Genomic DNA, 17879 nt, shown 5'->3' with positions numbered 1-17879 from the left:
TAAATTTTTAAAATTAGTATAACTTTCAAATTCTATATAACAACAACAATAAACCCACCCATCCCGTGAGTATGTGCACCACGGAGCACATCTATTAGTGCATTTGGCACATAGCTAGGGCCGTCCCGCTCTCACCTTTCAGGGACACCCAGTAGTGCTTCCACTTCCTCCGGGTGGCTGACTCTACCTTCTTGTTCTTCTTGTGCACCAGGAAGTTCTTGACGGCCAGGGCGCCGGCCTTACGCACCGTGCCCTGCGCGGCAGTCAGCAGGATGTCCGACTGGCCCGGGGAGCTCAGGGTGCCGCTGCTCTGCTCATCGCTGTGCGCTGAGCCGGCCTCCTCCAGGCTCTCGCTGTTGGTGGTGCTCATCTCCAGCTCCCGCCGGAAGTTCTCGTACACCCCCTGACGAGCCGCATCCCCGGTGGAGCTGCTGCCGCTGTCGCTGCCCACAAAGGCCCGGCCTGTGGTCGGTGAGTAGCTGGAGTTGGTGGCATTGGATCGTCTGGACAGGAGGTCCGTGTCGGCGGTGGCCCCTTCAATCCCACTGTCTGCAAACTCACTGCCCTCGCCTGCATTAATATCCTTGGGAGCAGAAAGGGAGAGCAAAGAAGACAAGCGTCACGTAGAGAAGGAACCCGGGAGCTCCTGTGGGTCCAGCCAGGGCTCTGTAGCACCGGGAGACGCATAAGGTACGGCCACTCCCGACGGCTCCTGGACCAGGTCCTGCTCAACCCTGGACCAGCACAGACCCAGCAGAGCTGCTCAGGAAACCTTTAGCCACCCTCCATGAGAACAAACGATTTGGAATGTTCAAGAAATATAAAAGAAATAAGGAACACTTCAAAGAGCTTATTATTTCTCTAAGGTAATTAACGAATTGGCAAATTCGCGATTGAGATTCTACAGCTGCCATGCTGAGAACCCAGCACCCTCAGCCTCATCAGCTTGCCCTGAACTCCAGGAAATTCTGCAGGCAGATGAGTTAGTTGTTCCAGACGTAGGGAGTGACCATGAATAACTAGGTCTTTATAGCTGATATCTTTAAAAATAAATAAATAAAAGGCCTGCTTAGGAGTCTCTTTTATAATGGGGTGACTGAAAAGATAGCTAGGGCACCGCTTCACCCACTCACCTGGCACAGCCCCATGTTCCAGGAGCAGGCAAGAATCCTCATCCTCTAATCAGCTTCGCTTCTTAAAAACAAGCAGCCTCGCACTCTGCATTGTGCTAAATAAGTCTGCAGGGCCCACAGCTCCATCCAGCTCTCCAATTACCTTGCCCTTTCAAAGCTGGGATGCTAGGAGCCTTGGGCAGGCTACCTGCTGCCCCAGGGCCATGTGACAGCTCGGGGCAACTGCCAAGATACTGGGGGGTATCAATTCCTAGTTTAAAAACATTGGAAACTTCCAAAACTGCTTCTGCTCTGAAGTTGAACATTTCTGAGACGGATAGGTCTGTTCTTAAATCAGTATCTTAATTGCTCTAAAGTGCTACAGGCATTTCCATAAACAATAATTAAATGATGGTAGTCATCAAGGAAGGATACTGACTGCAATACTGGACAGAACAGCTCAACAGTCTTATGCATAAGAAAGGAGCCGGACTGTTCTCCAAGGAAGAGAATGGGAGCCTGAGTCTAATATAGAAGATGCCAAAGTAATACACGGTTTGGCAGTTTCACCAATTTGGGGGCCTTTAGTCTCACAAATGGCTAATTCTGGTTCAAACATGTAAAAACTAACCAGATATTCTGAATTACAATACAAATGAATGCTCTGGGCTCCTATCTTTGCTGAGAGGCAATGGGGGTAGTACGAGCCATGCCACAAACGAATACTGGCCTACACAAGGCCCCAGACAGACACTGTGCCTGTATCTCCACGAACCTCATTTAGTCAGTTCTAAGAATTGTTCAAAATTCACCTTCATCATGAAGAAATATTAAGTGAGCAACTAAAAGAGGTGTATAGCAAGACATGGAAAAAAGACGGTGGTGGGAGTAGAATGGCAGCAGGAGATTGCTGGGTGAGCTTCTAGGGATCAACTCCATTATAAATGGAGCTTAGACCCCCGGGAGTTAGAGGGACTTAAGGGAAAGAAAGAAACCACGAATGCAGCTCAGATGCAGACCCCTGTAACTGCTGGCTCCCACAGCTTTGCTATCTGCTATCCTGCTTATTAACATCCACGGGTGGTCATGAAAGACCTAGAGCCAATTGGTAAAAATCCTCTACACAAACAGGAAAACACTGTCATCAACCCACATTGCTCCCTGGCAGGGACACTGACCATATGCTTCCTTCTTGATACAAGACAAAAAGAAAATTTGACAATTGTTGATTATTCAGGATAACCACTGAGTTATAGAAGGTAAGTCCATGAATTTTCCAAACTTTTGGATTATTTTCATGTCTCAGTCCTTCTGGTAAGAAAGTTTGGTATGCATGAAAAATCAGCTATTAAGTTCTCTCCTCTAAAATGCAAAGAGGTGAAATGCTTCTCTACAAGACAGGGAAATTTAGCTACACAGGTAACATCACTATTCCATAAGAAAGACTTTGGTACAAAGGAGAGAAATGATCCCAGGCGTCTTGTAATTCCCAGAGCTCCAGAAGAGGAAGGGACTTGGCAAAGTCATCTCATTGATTAACAGCCTGCGGCTCAGAAAATCACAAGTCTGGCTGGTGGCAGATGGGAGGTTGAAACCTATCCTTCCAAGTACACTTTCCACTATTATATGGCGACCTCATGGCTCAGCTGGAGGTAGCACCTGACCAGATTCTGTCTAAATATTCAATCCCAGCAGGGCATGGTGGCTCATGCCTATAATTCCAGCACTTTGGGAGGCTGAAGCAGGTGGATCACCTGAGGTCAGGAGTTTGAGACAAGCCTGGACAACAAGGTAAAACCCTGTCTCTAATAAAACTACAAAAAATCAGCCGGACATGGTGGCATGCACCTGTAGTCCCAGCTACTAGGGAGGTTGAGGCAGGCGGGAGGATCGCTTGAGTCCAGGAGGCAGGGGTTGCAGCGAGCCAAGACTGCCCACTGCACTCCAGCCTGGGCAACAGAGTGAGACCCTGTCTCAAAACAAAACAAAACAAAACAAACAAAACAAAACAAACCAACCAATCCCATGCCTTCCCCTTTTTCTTACCAACAATGGCTCTTCTAGCTTTTTTCAGCAAAAGCTGAGTGACTGTTTATCCAGTTGCCTTGACCTGCCTGGCAAAAAGCTAAAACCTTCAAGTGGAAGAAAGTGGAAGGAAGAGATGAAGAGAGGATAAGGAAAAGAGAGGCAGAGACCTGAAAGACCAACTCTCAAGAGCATGTCTCATAAGATTCCACTATATTCCCAACACCATCCATCCCTTTACAGAAGGTCTTCACATCTGTCTCTATTTAAACTAAGAGTAAGGCCTCAATGGACACTCACCTCTGTATAAGACCTGAACATCTGCTCGTGCCAACTGACACTGTAGCTCTGCCATGGCCCAGACTATGTGTGTTCAACTCGGGGACAACCACTAAACTAATGAAGGAAGTGATTACTCCAGGTAAAAGACCTGCGGGCCCCAGCTGAGCTTGGATGCTTTGGAACCACACAGCTCCGTGTCACTACCCGGGAATGCTCTTGTCATCTGTGATCCAAGACAACTCCACCTTGAATCCTTAAGTGGTTATGCAGGCTCAGTGGTACACATGCCCCCACTGATATGTGACCCAGCCCATTGAGAAACGGATGCAGGTTGCCCAGCCCCAGCCCTTATTTAGTCATGAAGCTTGGGATGTCCCAAATTCCCAGAAGTCCATTCTCCAGCGTTGCTGGAAATAGTGATGACCCAGAGGTGCTACTCAACACCGTTCTTTCTTTCCTTCATTGTGTTGCAAATTCACTTAGTGGTCATCTTTCAGGGGGGCTCCTCCTACTACCCACCTGAGAATCCCGATCCTTCCCCTACCCAGAAGCACCTGGAAACCTCCGCAGTCTTCCCAGGAGCGACAAATACCGAAGACTGACACCACAGAATAGTCCCAGGGGAGCTTCAGCAGTTTTTGTAGCAACTGCAAGAGAGGTTCCCTCTTAGAGTCAAATACTAAATTTTAATCAAAAAAGGCAGAGGAAATCAAGGGAAATGGTAAGATCCTGGCTAGACAGAGAAATCATTCTAAACAAGGTTCATGATCTAGCCGAGATTTCCAGAAAACAGCTCCAAATAAACTCTCCATGTTAGAAGCACTCCATTGAAGAGATTTCCGATCACGAACAACATTCATGGGGCAGAGAGGCTCTTCAATCCTGTTCTCCCAGGACAAATTCTCTGAAGCCAGATTTTCAGGGCACTCACCAGTTTCCATTCTACTGGCAGCTTCCCCAAAATGAATGTATGCACAAGTGGCCAGCTGTAGCCTAATACATACAACAGCTGTGGGCAAGAGTTTTCTTAGCATTTGAGCTGGGCAACAAATGCTTAAATGAGCTCCCACACTAAAATGAAGGAGGCAAGAGGCAAATTCAAAGCCTGTTTTCACTGCCTAAAAAACTGGAGGGTCATGCAGCATGAATGTAGACTAATGACACATTGTGGTAAGGCTCCAGTTGTTTTGACAGGAGACTTCAAATACTACGAAAGGGAGAGGTTTTCTGAGCTAATGATGTGCGAACACAATTTTGAAAATGCAATTAGCCAGAAAGTGCAAAGGCTCTGGGACAATTCCAGGACGAGTAGAATCAATTGGCCACTTGTAGTTAAGTTATAAGTCGAATGCAATTAGATAATGTTTCCTTTGTCACTTTAATTTCCCTGATAGATCCAGCTTAGCTTGAATATACCTGTGTTAAGATGCTAAATATAATGCAGAATTCACTGAATTCCAGGGGGTAAAGAAATGTGGACCTGCAGAAATCCTGAATTAAAACTGTTTCTGCCTTGTTAAATTCTAACATGTCCTTCCTCTGATTGATCATCTTCTTCCTAACCCCAAAATGTTAAGTACCCTTCATTAGACACACACACACACACACACACACACACACGAATATCATCTTTGGTTCTCAGTATTATCTCCTTGGTATTCTCAGTACACCCTCCTTTGATAATCTCAGTACAGCAAGTATCAATTCTAGGTAAATGACTCTGAACCAATCTGTGCCTCAATTTCTTGATATGTGTAATGGGGAGAGCAACACATGTACTTTGTAAGACACTTTGTAAGACACTGTGAGATTGAGTTACCCAGGAAAAGTGTCTTGAACTGAGCCCAGCACATAGTACCTGCTCAAAAATGTTAACTATAATTATGGTCATCTCCACCTTCAGCCCTACTTCTCAGCCCAAGGAGAGAAGGCATTGCCTGAACTCAGTTGCTAACTTCCTGCACCAACATGGAAGAAAGGTCTCTGAGAAACCTGGGAAAAACACAGGCATACCAATGCTGGTGCTAGCCTAATACTAATTAGGCTTGTTCACTGTTTTCACATTCATAAAACAGCACACTAAACTAGGAAAATGGTGACGTTCTCTACATCGTAAATTAGTAACCACTGGTCACTATTATGAATTACTAATAATTGCCACCCTTGATTTGCCAGCATAGGAAATCAACTCTATTTTCCCTTCCCTTCCTTTCTTAGGGCAAAATCTCTATGCCCTTCTTTTTATGTTTCCAACACCCATTCCTTTTCTTCTAATGATTTCCAATGGGAGTGACTCACAATTTCAGCTACAAGCATTGGAACCAAAATTCTTACTGTTACCAAAAAGGGATTCCAAAGTACGTTCGCAAAAGCTTGAAATGTTCCTTCAGGTAACTCCTGATTGGAGACGCTTTATGTCTAACTTAAACGAATCATCACCTCTCCTTTCAGCTGCTTTTCTATGTATGTGCTTATACTTTACGGTCATCCCTCCCCTCCCTCCTCACTATCCATAATATATCAGAGACTCAGTTTTTTCTCTTCCCTTCTGAGTGCCACATCACTGGTTGAGCAATAAGCTCTCTCTTCTAAACCATCTTCCTTCCATCAATCCATCCGGCACACCCTGCCAGGTAAATGTTCCAGGAGCAATGCGGAGGACTCCTCAGACTGCTGTTCCAGACCCTCCCCCAGTGTCCGGCTTTAGCACTTGAGCTTCAGATGTCCCGGCCCACCAGTGAAATTGAAGAACTCATTCCAGGGCATACTCCCAACCTTTCTCGCTCCCAAGAATATTCACGTCCCCCCTTTTACTACAACCAGAAGCCTTCTCTGTGCTTCCTCCAACTGCCATGCCAACCTCTCCACAGCATCTCCTCTCCCACCCCCACCCCACCCCAGCCACACTGAGCTCCTCATCCTTGCTGAAATGTGCCGCGCATCTTCCCATATTGCAACTCAGGAGCCAGTTCCCTCCTCCCCTCCTCTCCTTCAAGTCCCTATCCAGGTCTGCCCTCTCAAGAGTGCCCACCCTGACCACCCTGTCAGAAATTGCCCCCAGCATCCCCCACACTCCATCTTCCTCAACACGCCCTGTCTTTCTTCCACAGCACATCGCTTACTTATTGTGCTAACTGTTTTCTGCCACACACACCCACTTCACCCCAACGAGCTCCACGAGCTCGTGGATCGTTCCTCGTTGACGCATCCCAAGTGCCAAGAATAGAGCCTGGCATGGGGAAGGCACTTCAAAAATAATTGCTGAATGAACTCACTGTTGCTCATTTTCCACCACAATCTCAAAACAAGGAAAACAGTCTCTCAGGGAATGCACTGCAGCTGGAGTTAAAGGTTCTGTCATTTCTCAACTCAGCTCATGCTCAACTAAAGTTGAGGTGACAAATGAGTCCTAGCTATAAAGCTTACATTTGTAGGTTTCACGCAACCCAGATGGACTTTGTCTTGTGTGGATGCAATCGGAGTTCACTTAAATTTTTGTTAACTCTTTTAAAAAATTGAGAAAGTAAGAAAGATATATTAGGCCGGGCGTGGTGGCTCATCCCTGTAATCCCAGCACTTTGGGAGGCCGAGGTGGGCAGATCATGAGGTCAAGAGATCTACACCATCCTGGTCAACATAGTGAAACCCCATCTCTACTAAAAATACAAATATTAGCTGGGCGTGGTGGCAGGTGCCTCTAGTCCCAGCTACTCCGGAGGCTGAGGCAGGAGAATCACCTGAACCGGGGAGGCAGAGGTTGCAGTGAGCTGACATTGTGCCACTGCACTCCAGCCTGGCAACAGTGCGAGACTCTACCTCAAAAAAAAAAAAAAAAAAAGAAAGAAAGAAAGATATATTGAACTATCTTATGGCCCAAGCTAGATGCTCGGTCAACTGGTGGTCCAAAGCCAACTGGGCCCAAATGACAATGTGACAGGCCAGTCAGGTGAGTTTCCTAAGTTCTCCCCTGGGACCCATGGAGACCCTGTGAGGCCTTTAGGGCAGGCTGGCTTCATGGCCACATCCAACAGTCATACTTTTACAGTTATGCTGTAAGAAAACAATGATTACACATTGTTATGACCCAATTTGAGTTAAGGGGCACAACTTTCCTCTATTCTTATACTAGGAATGTGATCTTTTTTTTTTTTTTTTTCTTTTTTGAGACAGGGTCTCATTCTGTCATGCAGGCTGGTGGAATACAGTGACATGATCATAGCTTGCCGCAGCCTTGACCTCCCAGGCCGAAGCAATCCTCTCACCTCAGCCTACTACGAAGCTGAGACTACAGGCACACACCACCACACCTGGCTAATTTTTTTGAAATTTGGTGGATACAAAGTCTCACTATGTTGCCTGGGTTGGTCTTGAACTCCTGAGCTCAAGTGATCCTCCCACCTCGGCCTCCCAAAATGCTGGGATTATAGGCATGAGCCACTGTGCCCGACCTAAGAACGTGATCCTCAAAAGCTGAACTGGTGGCCATAGTGGTCCATGCCTGTAGTCCCAGCCACCCAAGAGGCTGAGGCAAGAGGATCACTTGAGCCCAGTTCAAGGCTGCAATGCACAATGATGATACCTGTAAACAGTCACTGCACTCCAGCCTGGGAAACACAGCGAGACCTGTCTCAAAAAACAATAATAATAATCATAATCCTGAATGTTCCCAACCTGTATTAGCATAAATGACCAGCTCTCAAAGTATGGACTACGGTTCCCTAAAATATGTCCAGGGAATCCGTGAGGCTCTTCCTTTTCCAACTACCCTGTGCAAGGCCAGGTTCTACTCATAGGGTCCAACCAAACAGCATATTGCAACAGAGTGAATGCAGAAGTAGGTATGAGATGCTAGTGTCTTCTGTTAAGCTGTAAGTCATAGAGATCTGCAAAAATGGAAAACAATGCCTGTGTCCCACATCTTTTATTTTAGACAATAAAACATTGTATTCTTTTAGAGATAGGGGTCTCATTCTGTCACCCAGGCTGGAGTGCAGTGGTGTGACCTAGCTCATGAAAGCCTCAAATTCCTGGGTGAAAGCCTCAAATTCCTGAGTTCAAGCCATCTTTCCACCTCCGCCTCACAAGTAGCTGGGACAATAGGTACTCACCATGGCCAGCTAATTTTTCCTTTTCTTTTTGTAGAGGCGAGGTCTCACTATGTTTCCTAGACTGGTCAAAATATATATATTTTTAATATAAATATATATTTATACAATATATAAATACATATAAATCAAATATATTTGTTATATAGAAAATGTATCAAATATATTTGATATATAAATATATATCATATATATTTGATATATATTTATATATATAGAGAGAGATATATGTATATGTTTTGAGACGGAGTCTTGCTCTGTAGTCCAGGCTGGAATGCAGTGGTGCAATCTCAGCTCATTGCAACCTCCATCTCCTGGGTTCAAATGATTCTCGTGCCTCAGCCTCTCGAGTAGTTGGGATTACAGGCACCCGCCACCATGCCCGGTTAATTTTTGTATTTTTAGTAGAGATGGGGTTTCACCATGTAGGAAAGGCTGGTCTCCAACTCCTGACCTGAAATGATCCGCCCACCTAGGCCACCTGAATTACTTTTTTAAGAGTATAAAAAGGTCTAAGAACTGCTGACATAAGCTATCTCTCAACTACCTACCCACCATCCCACTTCCCAAAAAAAGATCTTGGCAAAGAAGATATATATTCTTGTTGAAAATGCATGGGTTCGTTTTCAAAATAAATATCTCATTGCTTAACTTATGTGCCAGAAAAAGAAAGATAAAGAGAAAAAAAAAAAAAAAAAGGCATCAAACAGAAGACAGAGGAGAAGGGAAAAAAAGACAAGAGTGTTTTAAAAATCGATTTTACGTGAAAAAATTTGTTTTACAAAAACCTGAGGTTCTTAACCAGAAAGAAGCCTCTAGATGGAATGTACTTTAGGGGACCTATGGATCCCCTGAAATGATATGCAGAAGTCTTTATTCTAAGGAAAAGGTCCACATTTTTCATCTGATTCTCAAGAGTCTGTGAGCAAAGGTCAAGAATCATATGGTTGTTGATGTGCATTTTCAGCCCAGGAAACAAACTTATCTCTGAGGCATTGAAGCTCAGTTGCAAAATAAAACAAAATTTTAAACATCAAGATAATTTTTCTAGGAACTCAAGCTCCTCCTCTGACAATGCTGCACTCTACCTTGTTATTAATGAAATCATCAACGCGACTACTTGCTTATCAAAGAAGGCAGCCGTGAGGGATGGCTCTGCTAGAGTTATCCTGGCCACCTCTCTCCGTAATCACTGTTTTAGGTGACAAGAGTGGGCAGTAACAATTTTCTTTTCAGCCAAGCCCTTGTGTGTGTGTGTGTATGTGTGTGTGCGTGTACCACAATTGAGGGTTTTGATCTTAAAATCTGAGGATATTGAGCTGAAACCTTTTCAAGCACAGGGAGGCAGTGCAGTGTGGGTGTGTGCTTTGGAAGAAAAGGCCCTCTCTGATTAGCAAGTCAGAAGACTTGGATTTTTGACCGGGTGCGGTGGTTCACGCCTGTAATCCTTGCACTTGAGAGGTTGAGGCGGGAGGGTGATCACTGGAGATCAGGAATTCAAGATCAGCCTGGTCAACATGGTGAAACCCTGTTTCTACTAAAAATACAAAAAATTAGCCAGGCGCAGTGGTGCGTGCCTGTAATTCCAGCTACTGTGGGGGCTGAGGCATGAGAATCGCTTGAACCTGGGAGGCAGAGGTTGCAGTGAGCCAAGACCATGCCACTGCATTCCATCCTGGGCAACAGAGTGAGATTCTGTCTCAAAAAAAAAGAATACCTGGGTTTTCATCCAGTTGTGACACCTTATCTCTTAATCTCTTTATTTTCTAGGAATGCTGCTGTGTCTGAAACTGGCCAGTGAAACTCACAAACCTATTCACCAGCACCACACCTGGCTAGGGATGCTCGGACAGCCGGGCTCCTTGCTGCTCTCCTGAGGCTGAGGTTCCCAGAGACATGCTCAGTAGAACCTGGCCATGTTCCTTCATCTCCCAAGTGGATGAATGAAGCTCTCCTCGCAAGCATGCACAACGGCTCCACGCCAAAGCTTCCCACAGAACACAGAACCTGGCTATAAGACTCCATCAAACGGTAGGGTTCTCTCGCCAACTCACACACTGAAAGCCTCAAAGACACAGGAGAGCTGAACCCTAGAACAATGAGGCAGTCTTCACTATCACATTGTGCATCTGTATGTGTAAAACTCCTATTTAGCATCTGTACGTGTAAAACTGTGCCGTGAGCTCTCCATTCATTCGTTTGCAGAATCTCCAGCCTCATTTAAGAGGCACTGAGATCCATAGAAGTTAAATAACCAAGAGGTAACAGCCTCAAAATTGGAAGCTCAGATAGGCTCCTAACTTCTTTGTCTGACAGTAGGCAGCCCCCTCCTCTGTCTGTAATTAAAGAAATACATTGCTGGGCGCGGTGGCTCAAGCCTGTAATCCCAGCACTTTGGGAGGCAGAGACGGGCGGATCACGAGGTCGGGAGATCGAGACCATCCTGGCTAACACGGTGAAACCCCATCTCTACTAAAAAAAATACAAAAAAATAGCCGGGCGAGGTGGCGGGCACCTGTAGTCCCAGCTACTCGGGAGGCTGAGGCAGGAGAATGGCGTGAACCCGGGAGGCGGAGCTTGCAGTGAGCTGAGATCCGGCCACTGCACTCCAGCCTGGGCGACAGAGCGAGACTCCGTCTCAAAAAAAAAAAAAAAAAAAAGAAATACATAAAGTTCAGGCCCAAAGACGAACTAGCCATCAATTAAATCCAAGGAGTAACCTATTAAGTACTTTTACAGAAACCAACAGAAATAAATTCTGCTTCAAATAGCATGAGGCTTTACTCATGTTGACCCCCAAGACAAACTTTTCTGCACAGTGCACATGTGCATGCACAACAAACATGCTCATAAAATACCCGGATTAAACCAAAAATTGCCAGCCAGACCCTGAAGAACATATGTGCCACCATTCAAGACTGAAATGTGAACTCCAGTGCCTTCACATTTCAATAATCCATCCAACTACTGAAAAAATCCAAAAACAGGAAAAAGGGCCAAAAACCCTTTTTTCATCATTTTCAAATCAAAGAAGTTGTTCACATTATTTCAGATAACATGTGTTTTCTTCCAGGCTTAGAGGTCACGCTCCTGGGTCAAATGTCTGCCAGGAACTCTTTTCTGGGGAGGAAAAGTGCTGACAGGACAATTACAGATTCAACTACATCACCAGGGCAGCCGAGGAGACTTAATATCTACGATTCAAGCTCACTGGAGAGGTCTCCTGGGTCAAAAACTTTTACCAAAAAAAAGAAAAAAAAAATTTTTTAAAAAGCATTCTTTTCAAGGAAGCTTCCACACCCACTGCCTCTTAAAATACACTGTTTGGAACATAGTGGGCTCTCAAGAAATCGCGTTGGATGAACACGCCAAACTTAGACTAGGAAATGTGGGCGGGTGGATAGTGTTGTGCATAATTCTGGGGTTTGTTTCAAGTCATTAAAGATCCTCACTCAACATATAAAGTCAATACAAAAATAATACTTCCGTGCATTTTATAGGCTCCACAAGAGGTTTCCATGCATGGCATCCTATTTGGTTCTCCTAATGGCCCTGTGGGAGGCTGGTGTCACTCAGACTGGACAGCAAGAGATCCTAGGCCACAAAAGATGGAGTGACTGGCCCAAGGTCACCACTGGGTAAGCACTCACGCCAGGATGCAAATGCACTTTTTAGGATTCCTGGCCAATGGCACTTCCCATTACATTAAGCTGCCTAAGCAGTGATTTTATGAGACACCACCTTTAGATGATCTCACTTCCATATATTAACAATTTTAGAAGGTGACAAGCCAAAGAATGCAAATTTCATATAACAATGACACATGAGAGCTTTCAGTGGTACCAGACCTGGAGGGGAGAACTGTCCTTTGCTTTGCCCATTTTCTGGGGGTAACCATAACTCAAAAGCTCAAATCCCCATCAGCCATGGAGTGTGAAGGAGAGCAGGGGTCTAGCCATCCCTAGAGTCAGAACCACGGAGAGCCAAAATACAACAGGGCACCCCTCTCAACTCTTACATAGCATATGCACTAACTTAGCACCGTTCAGGTGAAAGTGAAAGTCGAAGATGATGTTCTGTTTTTAACAGTCTGTGTCACTGTATCCTTCTCTAAGCTCCAAAGGCTCTATAGATCATCTCTTTGAATCAGCCCTGCAGTGCCAATCTGACGATGCCTTCAAGACAGCCCTCGGAGGGCAGACAGAGGGGCTGCAGATGGGTTATCTGGTCACTTGTGTCATTATACTCTCAATTCAGAAGAGATGGGTTTAAAATTCAGGGAGTGCATCTAGAGGCAAGCTTCGGGCTTACCTTCTCAGACCACAGATGCAGCCTTGGTAGCAACTTGGTTTCTAGGACACAAGTGTTTTTTTCTTTCCTCAGAGTCAAGGGGTACACGTGCATGTTTGTTACATGGACATATTGTGCAATACTGAGGTTTGGGCTTCTACTGAACCCATCACCTAAACAGTGAACGCAGTACCCAATACTTCGTTTTTCAACTCTTGCTCTCCTCCCTCCCAGCTTTTAGCATCCCTAGTGTCTACTGTTTCCACCTTTATGAGGTACTCAAGATACTGATACAAACAACTACCCCGGGTCCTCAACCCATATGGTTCCACTAACAATGATGAATATTACAACAGCTAACAAAGTTGCCCTTACTGGCTGCTTCCTAAGAACCAGGCACTTTGCTTCACATATTATTTCATTCTACTTTCTCAAAAAACCTTATCATCTCCATTTGACAGATGAAGAAATTGAGGCTACAAGAAAGCGAACAACTTACCCAAAGTCACTCAGGTAAGAAGAGGTGGAGTTAAGATACCTGGCTTGGACACCATCAGCAAAACCTGTCCTCAGGCAGGAACACAGACGGTCAAATGCCAGTTTTCTTTTTATCGGCTCCCCCTACGTCCTCCATCCAATGCCCATTATATTTAGACCCCCTTTCCGGCAGAACATACCTTCGAAATGCCCATTTGACTTGCACTGGAGCGAGGCCGGAAGGTGCAGCACCACCTCCTACTGGGCAATCAGAGTGCTGTGCAGGGAAGTTTGCTGGTCAACCTTGAGGCTGCTCCGCCGTCAAGGCAAATGGGCCCAGTCTGGAATTTTAACCTGAAGCACCATCTACAAACCACCTCCGCATCCTCAGCAAAAGCCAAGACTCCCTGAACTCTGCCTTGGGGAACAGAAGTACCAGAAAAGGCCCAATACTCCACCTTCCTTTCTTTCTTTCTTTTATTGACACAGAGTCTCAGTATGTTGCCCAGGTGGGATTTAAACTCCTAGGCTCAAAGCATCCCCCTGCCACAGCCACCAAGCCGGCTCAATTGCCCAACATTTTATTATCCTAATCTTAATTATCACTGCCAACTAAGGTAATGGTGCCTCCTTTCACTAGGAAAACACTTTCAAAGTCCTTTTTTTTTTTTTTTGGAGATGGAGTCTCACTTTTGTCACCCGGGCTGGAGCGAAGTCTCTTAGTTTCCTCCCCACGGTTTCGTGCACTAGACCCCGAAGCAGGCAAGCTGAGCATCTTTATCCCCATTTTTCAGAGGAACGACTAGAAGTCAGGGTTTGCCCAAGGTCAAACAACTAGCTGGTTGCAAAGTCAGAACTGGAAGCCACTCATGTTATTCCTTCCGCTCCACCTCCCTCCAGAGACAGGGCTGGCCAGCATCGCACGGAACAGGAAATTGAAATGGCTCCCGGTAAGGCAGCGAGCCTGCCAACCACCGAGAGGAGCTGACAAGTGACCCAAACCCGCCCAGAATTTAAAATGCCTCCTCAAAGGAGTTGCCGACTAACCTCCTCCCACCTGCTGCAGTGAAGAAATAAGTTCCAAGAGTCTGCAACCCACCATGCCTGTTTTTCCACGGGAAGGACCAAGTTAGAAAGGAAGCTGGAATAAGTGGGATGCTGTTGAAGAACTAAGATGTAGAAGCAGTTTCCCAATATGAACTTACTAGCTTTTTTCCCACTCCTATCACATCGCCACTCCCCCCACACACTTCCCTTAATCCCCACCCCTTAACCACAGAACTGTAAGAGGGGCAAAGCAGAAGAGACAGAAATCCTCCCAAAACAGCACCAGCTGCAGCAACTACCAGGCAAACAGGGTAAAACCCGATTAAAAGATGGAAATATTCTAAGAGCAAAGTCATGCACTGAAAGAGTCATGCACCATTCCCAAAATATTGAAACAAATTTCAATCACTTTACCTGAGTTGTTTTAGCTCTTCTGCCTTGCATGCTGTTGCTATGGCTAATTTGTGGGTTGGTGGCACCTTCAGAGAGACAGTGAGATTTCCTACAGGGAAGTGTGTTATAATTACTGTACGGAGGAGTCTCTTCAGCAGCAGCTGGTGGCATCTTATGGTTTGCAAGATTGGGAATATCAGACACCAAATTCCGACAGTAGCCTGCAAATTTGCTCCCCGGCCCCCCGTTTGCTGTCACTCCAGAGTTTTTCTGAGCATACAAGTCACCCAAGGAATTGGCTCTCTGACAGGTGCTGAGCTGCCGCGGACTCGCCCGCGTTTCCATCCCCCGAGCCTCCTCGCAGTCCTTCTCTTCCGCGGAACCCAAGATTTCTTCGTTGCTTGTTAAATGTTCTTGGCTCAGATCAGAGAGTGAGAATTCCAGGCTGTCCTCCCGCCAGATGTCTGCAGATTTGGAGCGTTTCTTCTTAAAGCTCGCCGTCTCCATGAAAGTGGGCCCATTGGATGTATAGGAATGCTGCCTCCTGCCTCCCTCAGCCAAATATGTAGCGTCATCCCCGTAAAGCCTGCTCTCCTCAGAGTCTGGCATGCTCTGCACAGAGGCTGCCGTGAGCACGATGCTGCTGTCTACGCTGGGAGTGACAGAAGAGTCAGTGTAAGACACAGGTCTCAAGCCCATGTCCACTCGGTCCACCCAGATGGGGCTCCCGAAGTCTTCTAGGGTACCATCTTGGGAGAAGGGCTCCAGGCCATTTTCAGCCAGGGACTGGGGGATGCTGGGGGTGCTGCTGGAGCGGGTGCTTACTTCGGAGTTCCTGTGGATCACCTTCCCCGAGGAAGCGTGCCTGGTCCGCCGCGTCTTGTGCGAGAGGCGGAGGGAGCGGGACGTGTGCTTGCGCCCCAGGCTGGCATGCTTTTCTCCATAAAACTCGTGCTCTACATGTTGACTTTCTGCGTTTCCCATGGTTTTATGGTCTGCAGCAAAGCGGGGGGAAAGGGGGAGAACTGAGTCACTACCAGTACAGGTATAGGCATCTCAGAGAAAGAGCTCAGCCTGCAGGCAGGGTAGAACACCTTGGCTCACAGGGCTTGTGGGGTAAGTAACAGCACAACTTCCTACATGCACCTGGTAGGTTCTTGGACTCTTACCTGGGAGCAGGTCAACAGTAACATCATCTACTGAGACTGCCCCCTGAGATATGAAATGAGCTCCTAAATATGAGCATCAGACAGTTAGACTCGTCTCTGCCCAGAGGGACGATGGCCACAGGCCACAGCTGAGAGCGCTGCTTTTGTACAGCCAGAAACTCCACTGACCTGGTCTTCCTTACTAAATATTTGAAGTTCTACTCCTATCTGTAAATTGAAAACTCTGAAAGTACAAACCAAAATGTTCACCAAAGGAGTAATTTCTGTTTGAAATGATATACGTATTTCAAAATACAAAACTTAGAGGTGCGTTTGGTAACCTCCTTCCCTCCCTGCCAATGGGTACTTTTGGGTTTTTTGGTTTTTTTTTTTTTTTTTTTTCTCTATTTGATCTCTAATAATGCTTCAAAATCAATCAGAAATGGAAAACCTCAAAGTGTAAGTCTGATCAACTTTTCCTAGTAAATCAAAGTCAAAAATTAAAAAAAGCTTTGACCTTTAATGTCACAGCCTTCTGAGGACCTGGATTTTAGGGGCATTTTGGGAGGGCTATGGAGGGGTGGTGGGGATGGGCAAAACAAAATAGAAACTCCGCTCTCTGCTTAGCAGTAGATTAATGGGTTTATTTCTGGGAGCAAATCCAACCTGCGAACATTAATCTGGTACAGCGTGCCCTGCAAACAGAAATTCACATTGTGAAACCACTAAGTGTGATTCAGCCTTCTGGGGCCCCCCAGGTTAATTCAAGTCCCTCCTTAATATTTTTACAGTCTCTCTCACTGACCCGATGACACAATTCTGTTACCCACAGTGGGAAAGAGAAAAATCTTCAAAGCTCGACACCTGTGACTCTACTTAGCCTATTCTCCTTGCTCCGTGAGGTCCCTCTGGCACACTTCAAATTCTATGCACTTAAGATAACGCACATGAAAATAGCTGGAAAGGAAAGAAGAAAAACAAAGTAACTGGGCATATCTCTGAGGTGGTTCTTTTAACCACCTAGCAAGTCATTCATTCAGAAAATACACATTGAGCACCTGCCATGTTCTAGAAGCCAGAGATACAGCAGGGAACAAAAGGGACACATCCCCTACTCTCATGAAGCTAACTTCTAGCCAGGGAAGGCACGCAATACACAAGAAAGTAAAAGGCATGGTGGCAAAGCAGGAAGTGATATTACCGTGATCATTGCAAAGAGATCGAAACAGCCTGGAATACAATATACCTTCACATTGATCCTAGACTTACTCTATAATTCCACTGTTCAGGCTAAAATGTTACTGAAACTCTCACCAGCACATCTTTACTGAAATAAAATTTGTTGCAATACAAAGGGAAACCCTCCATTGAATGTTCTAGTGAGTTCAGGGATAACTCATACAGACACCAGATGTTAAGCTATTCCCAGTCTGGAATATTCCCCACCAGGTCACACATCAGAGGAATCTCAGAGGGAATTTTCCAAGAAAGACAATCTCCTTTTTACTAGTAGCAAGGAGATTTCAAAGCAATATGTTCATGCTTCTCTGGTATCTTTAAGAAGAAAAAAGATAAAAACGAAAAGATCAACGGTCTGTGCACAACCATTTATATTATCTAAATTCCTAAGAATGGCACATGCTACATTTCGTACAAGTAAAATAAATAAATGTGCATTTCAATAACACTATAGGCTTTGACCAATGCCTTGGAGTTCTTTAGTTTTTTAAAGGATATATTAAGATACCTGGATGTGCCTATGTAACTATATCTTTTGCCAATAAATAAAGACTTAGAACCAATGTTAGTCACAGCCCCATTTTAAGAATCACATAGGTTTCAATTTAAAAGAGGAAAGGACTATGATGAAATAAATCGAGTAAAAGAAAAGGCAAAACTGTCACCTCAAACATGTTAAGATTTACCCTCCTCTACCACATATATCAAAAGTTTGCAAATATAAATTGACAGATATATTTTCAACAACAGCTTTCTGGTGA

The 17879-nt window shown here is 45.4% G+C and overlaps 2 protein-coding genes across 26 annotated transcripts in view; one reads left to right on the top strand and one right to left on the bottom strand.

The window, feature by feature from the left end:
- Nucleotides 1-17879, top strand: part of SOD1 (superoxide dismutase 1) — a 1049346-nt gene that overhangs the window by 630322 nt on the left and 401145 nt on the right. The window contains exon 1 of one of the 17 annotated variants that reach the window (XM_050786109.1): nt 10116-10125. The exons of 15 other annotated variants lie outside the window; for them this stretch is intronic. The gene's annotated coding sequence lies outside the window, so the exon portion shown is untranslated. Of the gene's footprint in view, nt 1-10115; nt 10126-15514; nt 15525-17879 lie in introns of those variants that run through there. One more of the 17 variants, XM_050786070.1, reaches the window with a different exon arrangement.
- TIAM1 (TIAM Rac1 associated GEF 1) overlaps nt 1-17879 on the bottom strand; it is a 1375699-nt gene that overhangs the window by 1067933 nt on the left and 289887 nt on the right. For all 9 annotated transcript variants that reach the window (XR_007724593.1, XR_007724594.1, XM_050786046.1 and 6 more), the window contains 2 exons: nt 14753-15726; nt 136-583 (listed from right to left, as the gene is read on the bottom strand). Coding sequence is in view for 7 of the 9 variants with exons in the window: in XM_050786046.1 (XP_050642003.1) it covers nt 136-583; nt 14753-15715 (1411 nt within the window). In the remaining 2 variants the exon portion in view is untranslated. The remainder of the gene's footprint in view (nt 1-135; nt 584-14752; nt 15727-17879) is intronic.

This window comes from Macaca thibetana, chromosome 3 (assembly GCF_024542745.1).
Source record: "Macaca thibetana thibetana isolate TM-01 chromosome 3, ASM2454274v1, whole genome shotgun sequence".
Taxonomy (NCBI): Eukaryota; Metazoa; Chordata; class Mammalia; order Primates; family Cercopithecidae; genus Macaca; species Macaca thibetana.
Note: the sequence above shows the minus strand (reverse complement) of the source record. Positions and strands in the feature narration are given on the sequence as shown.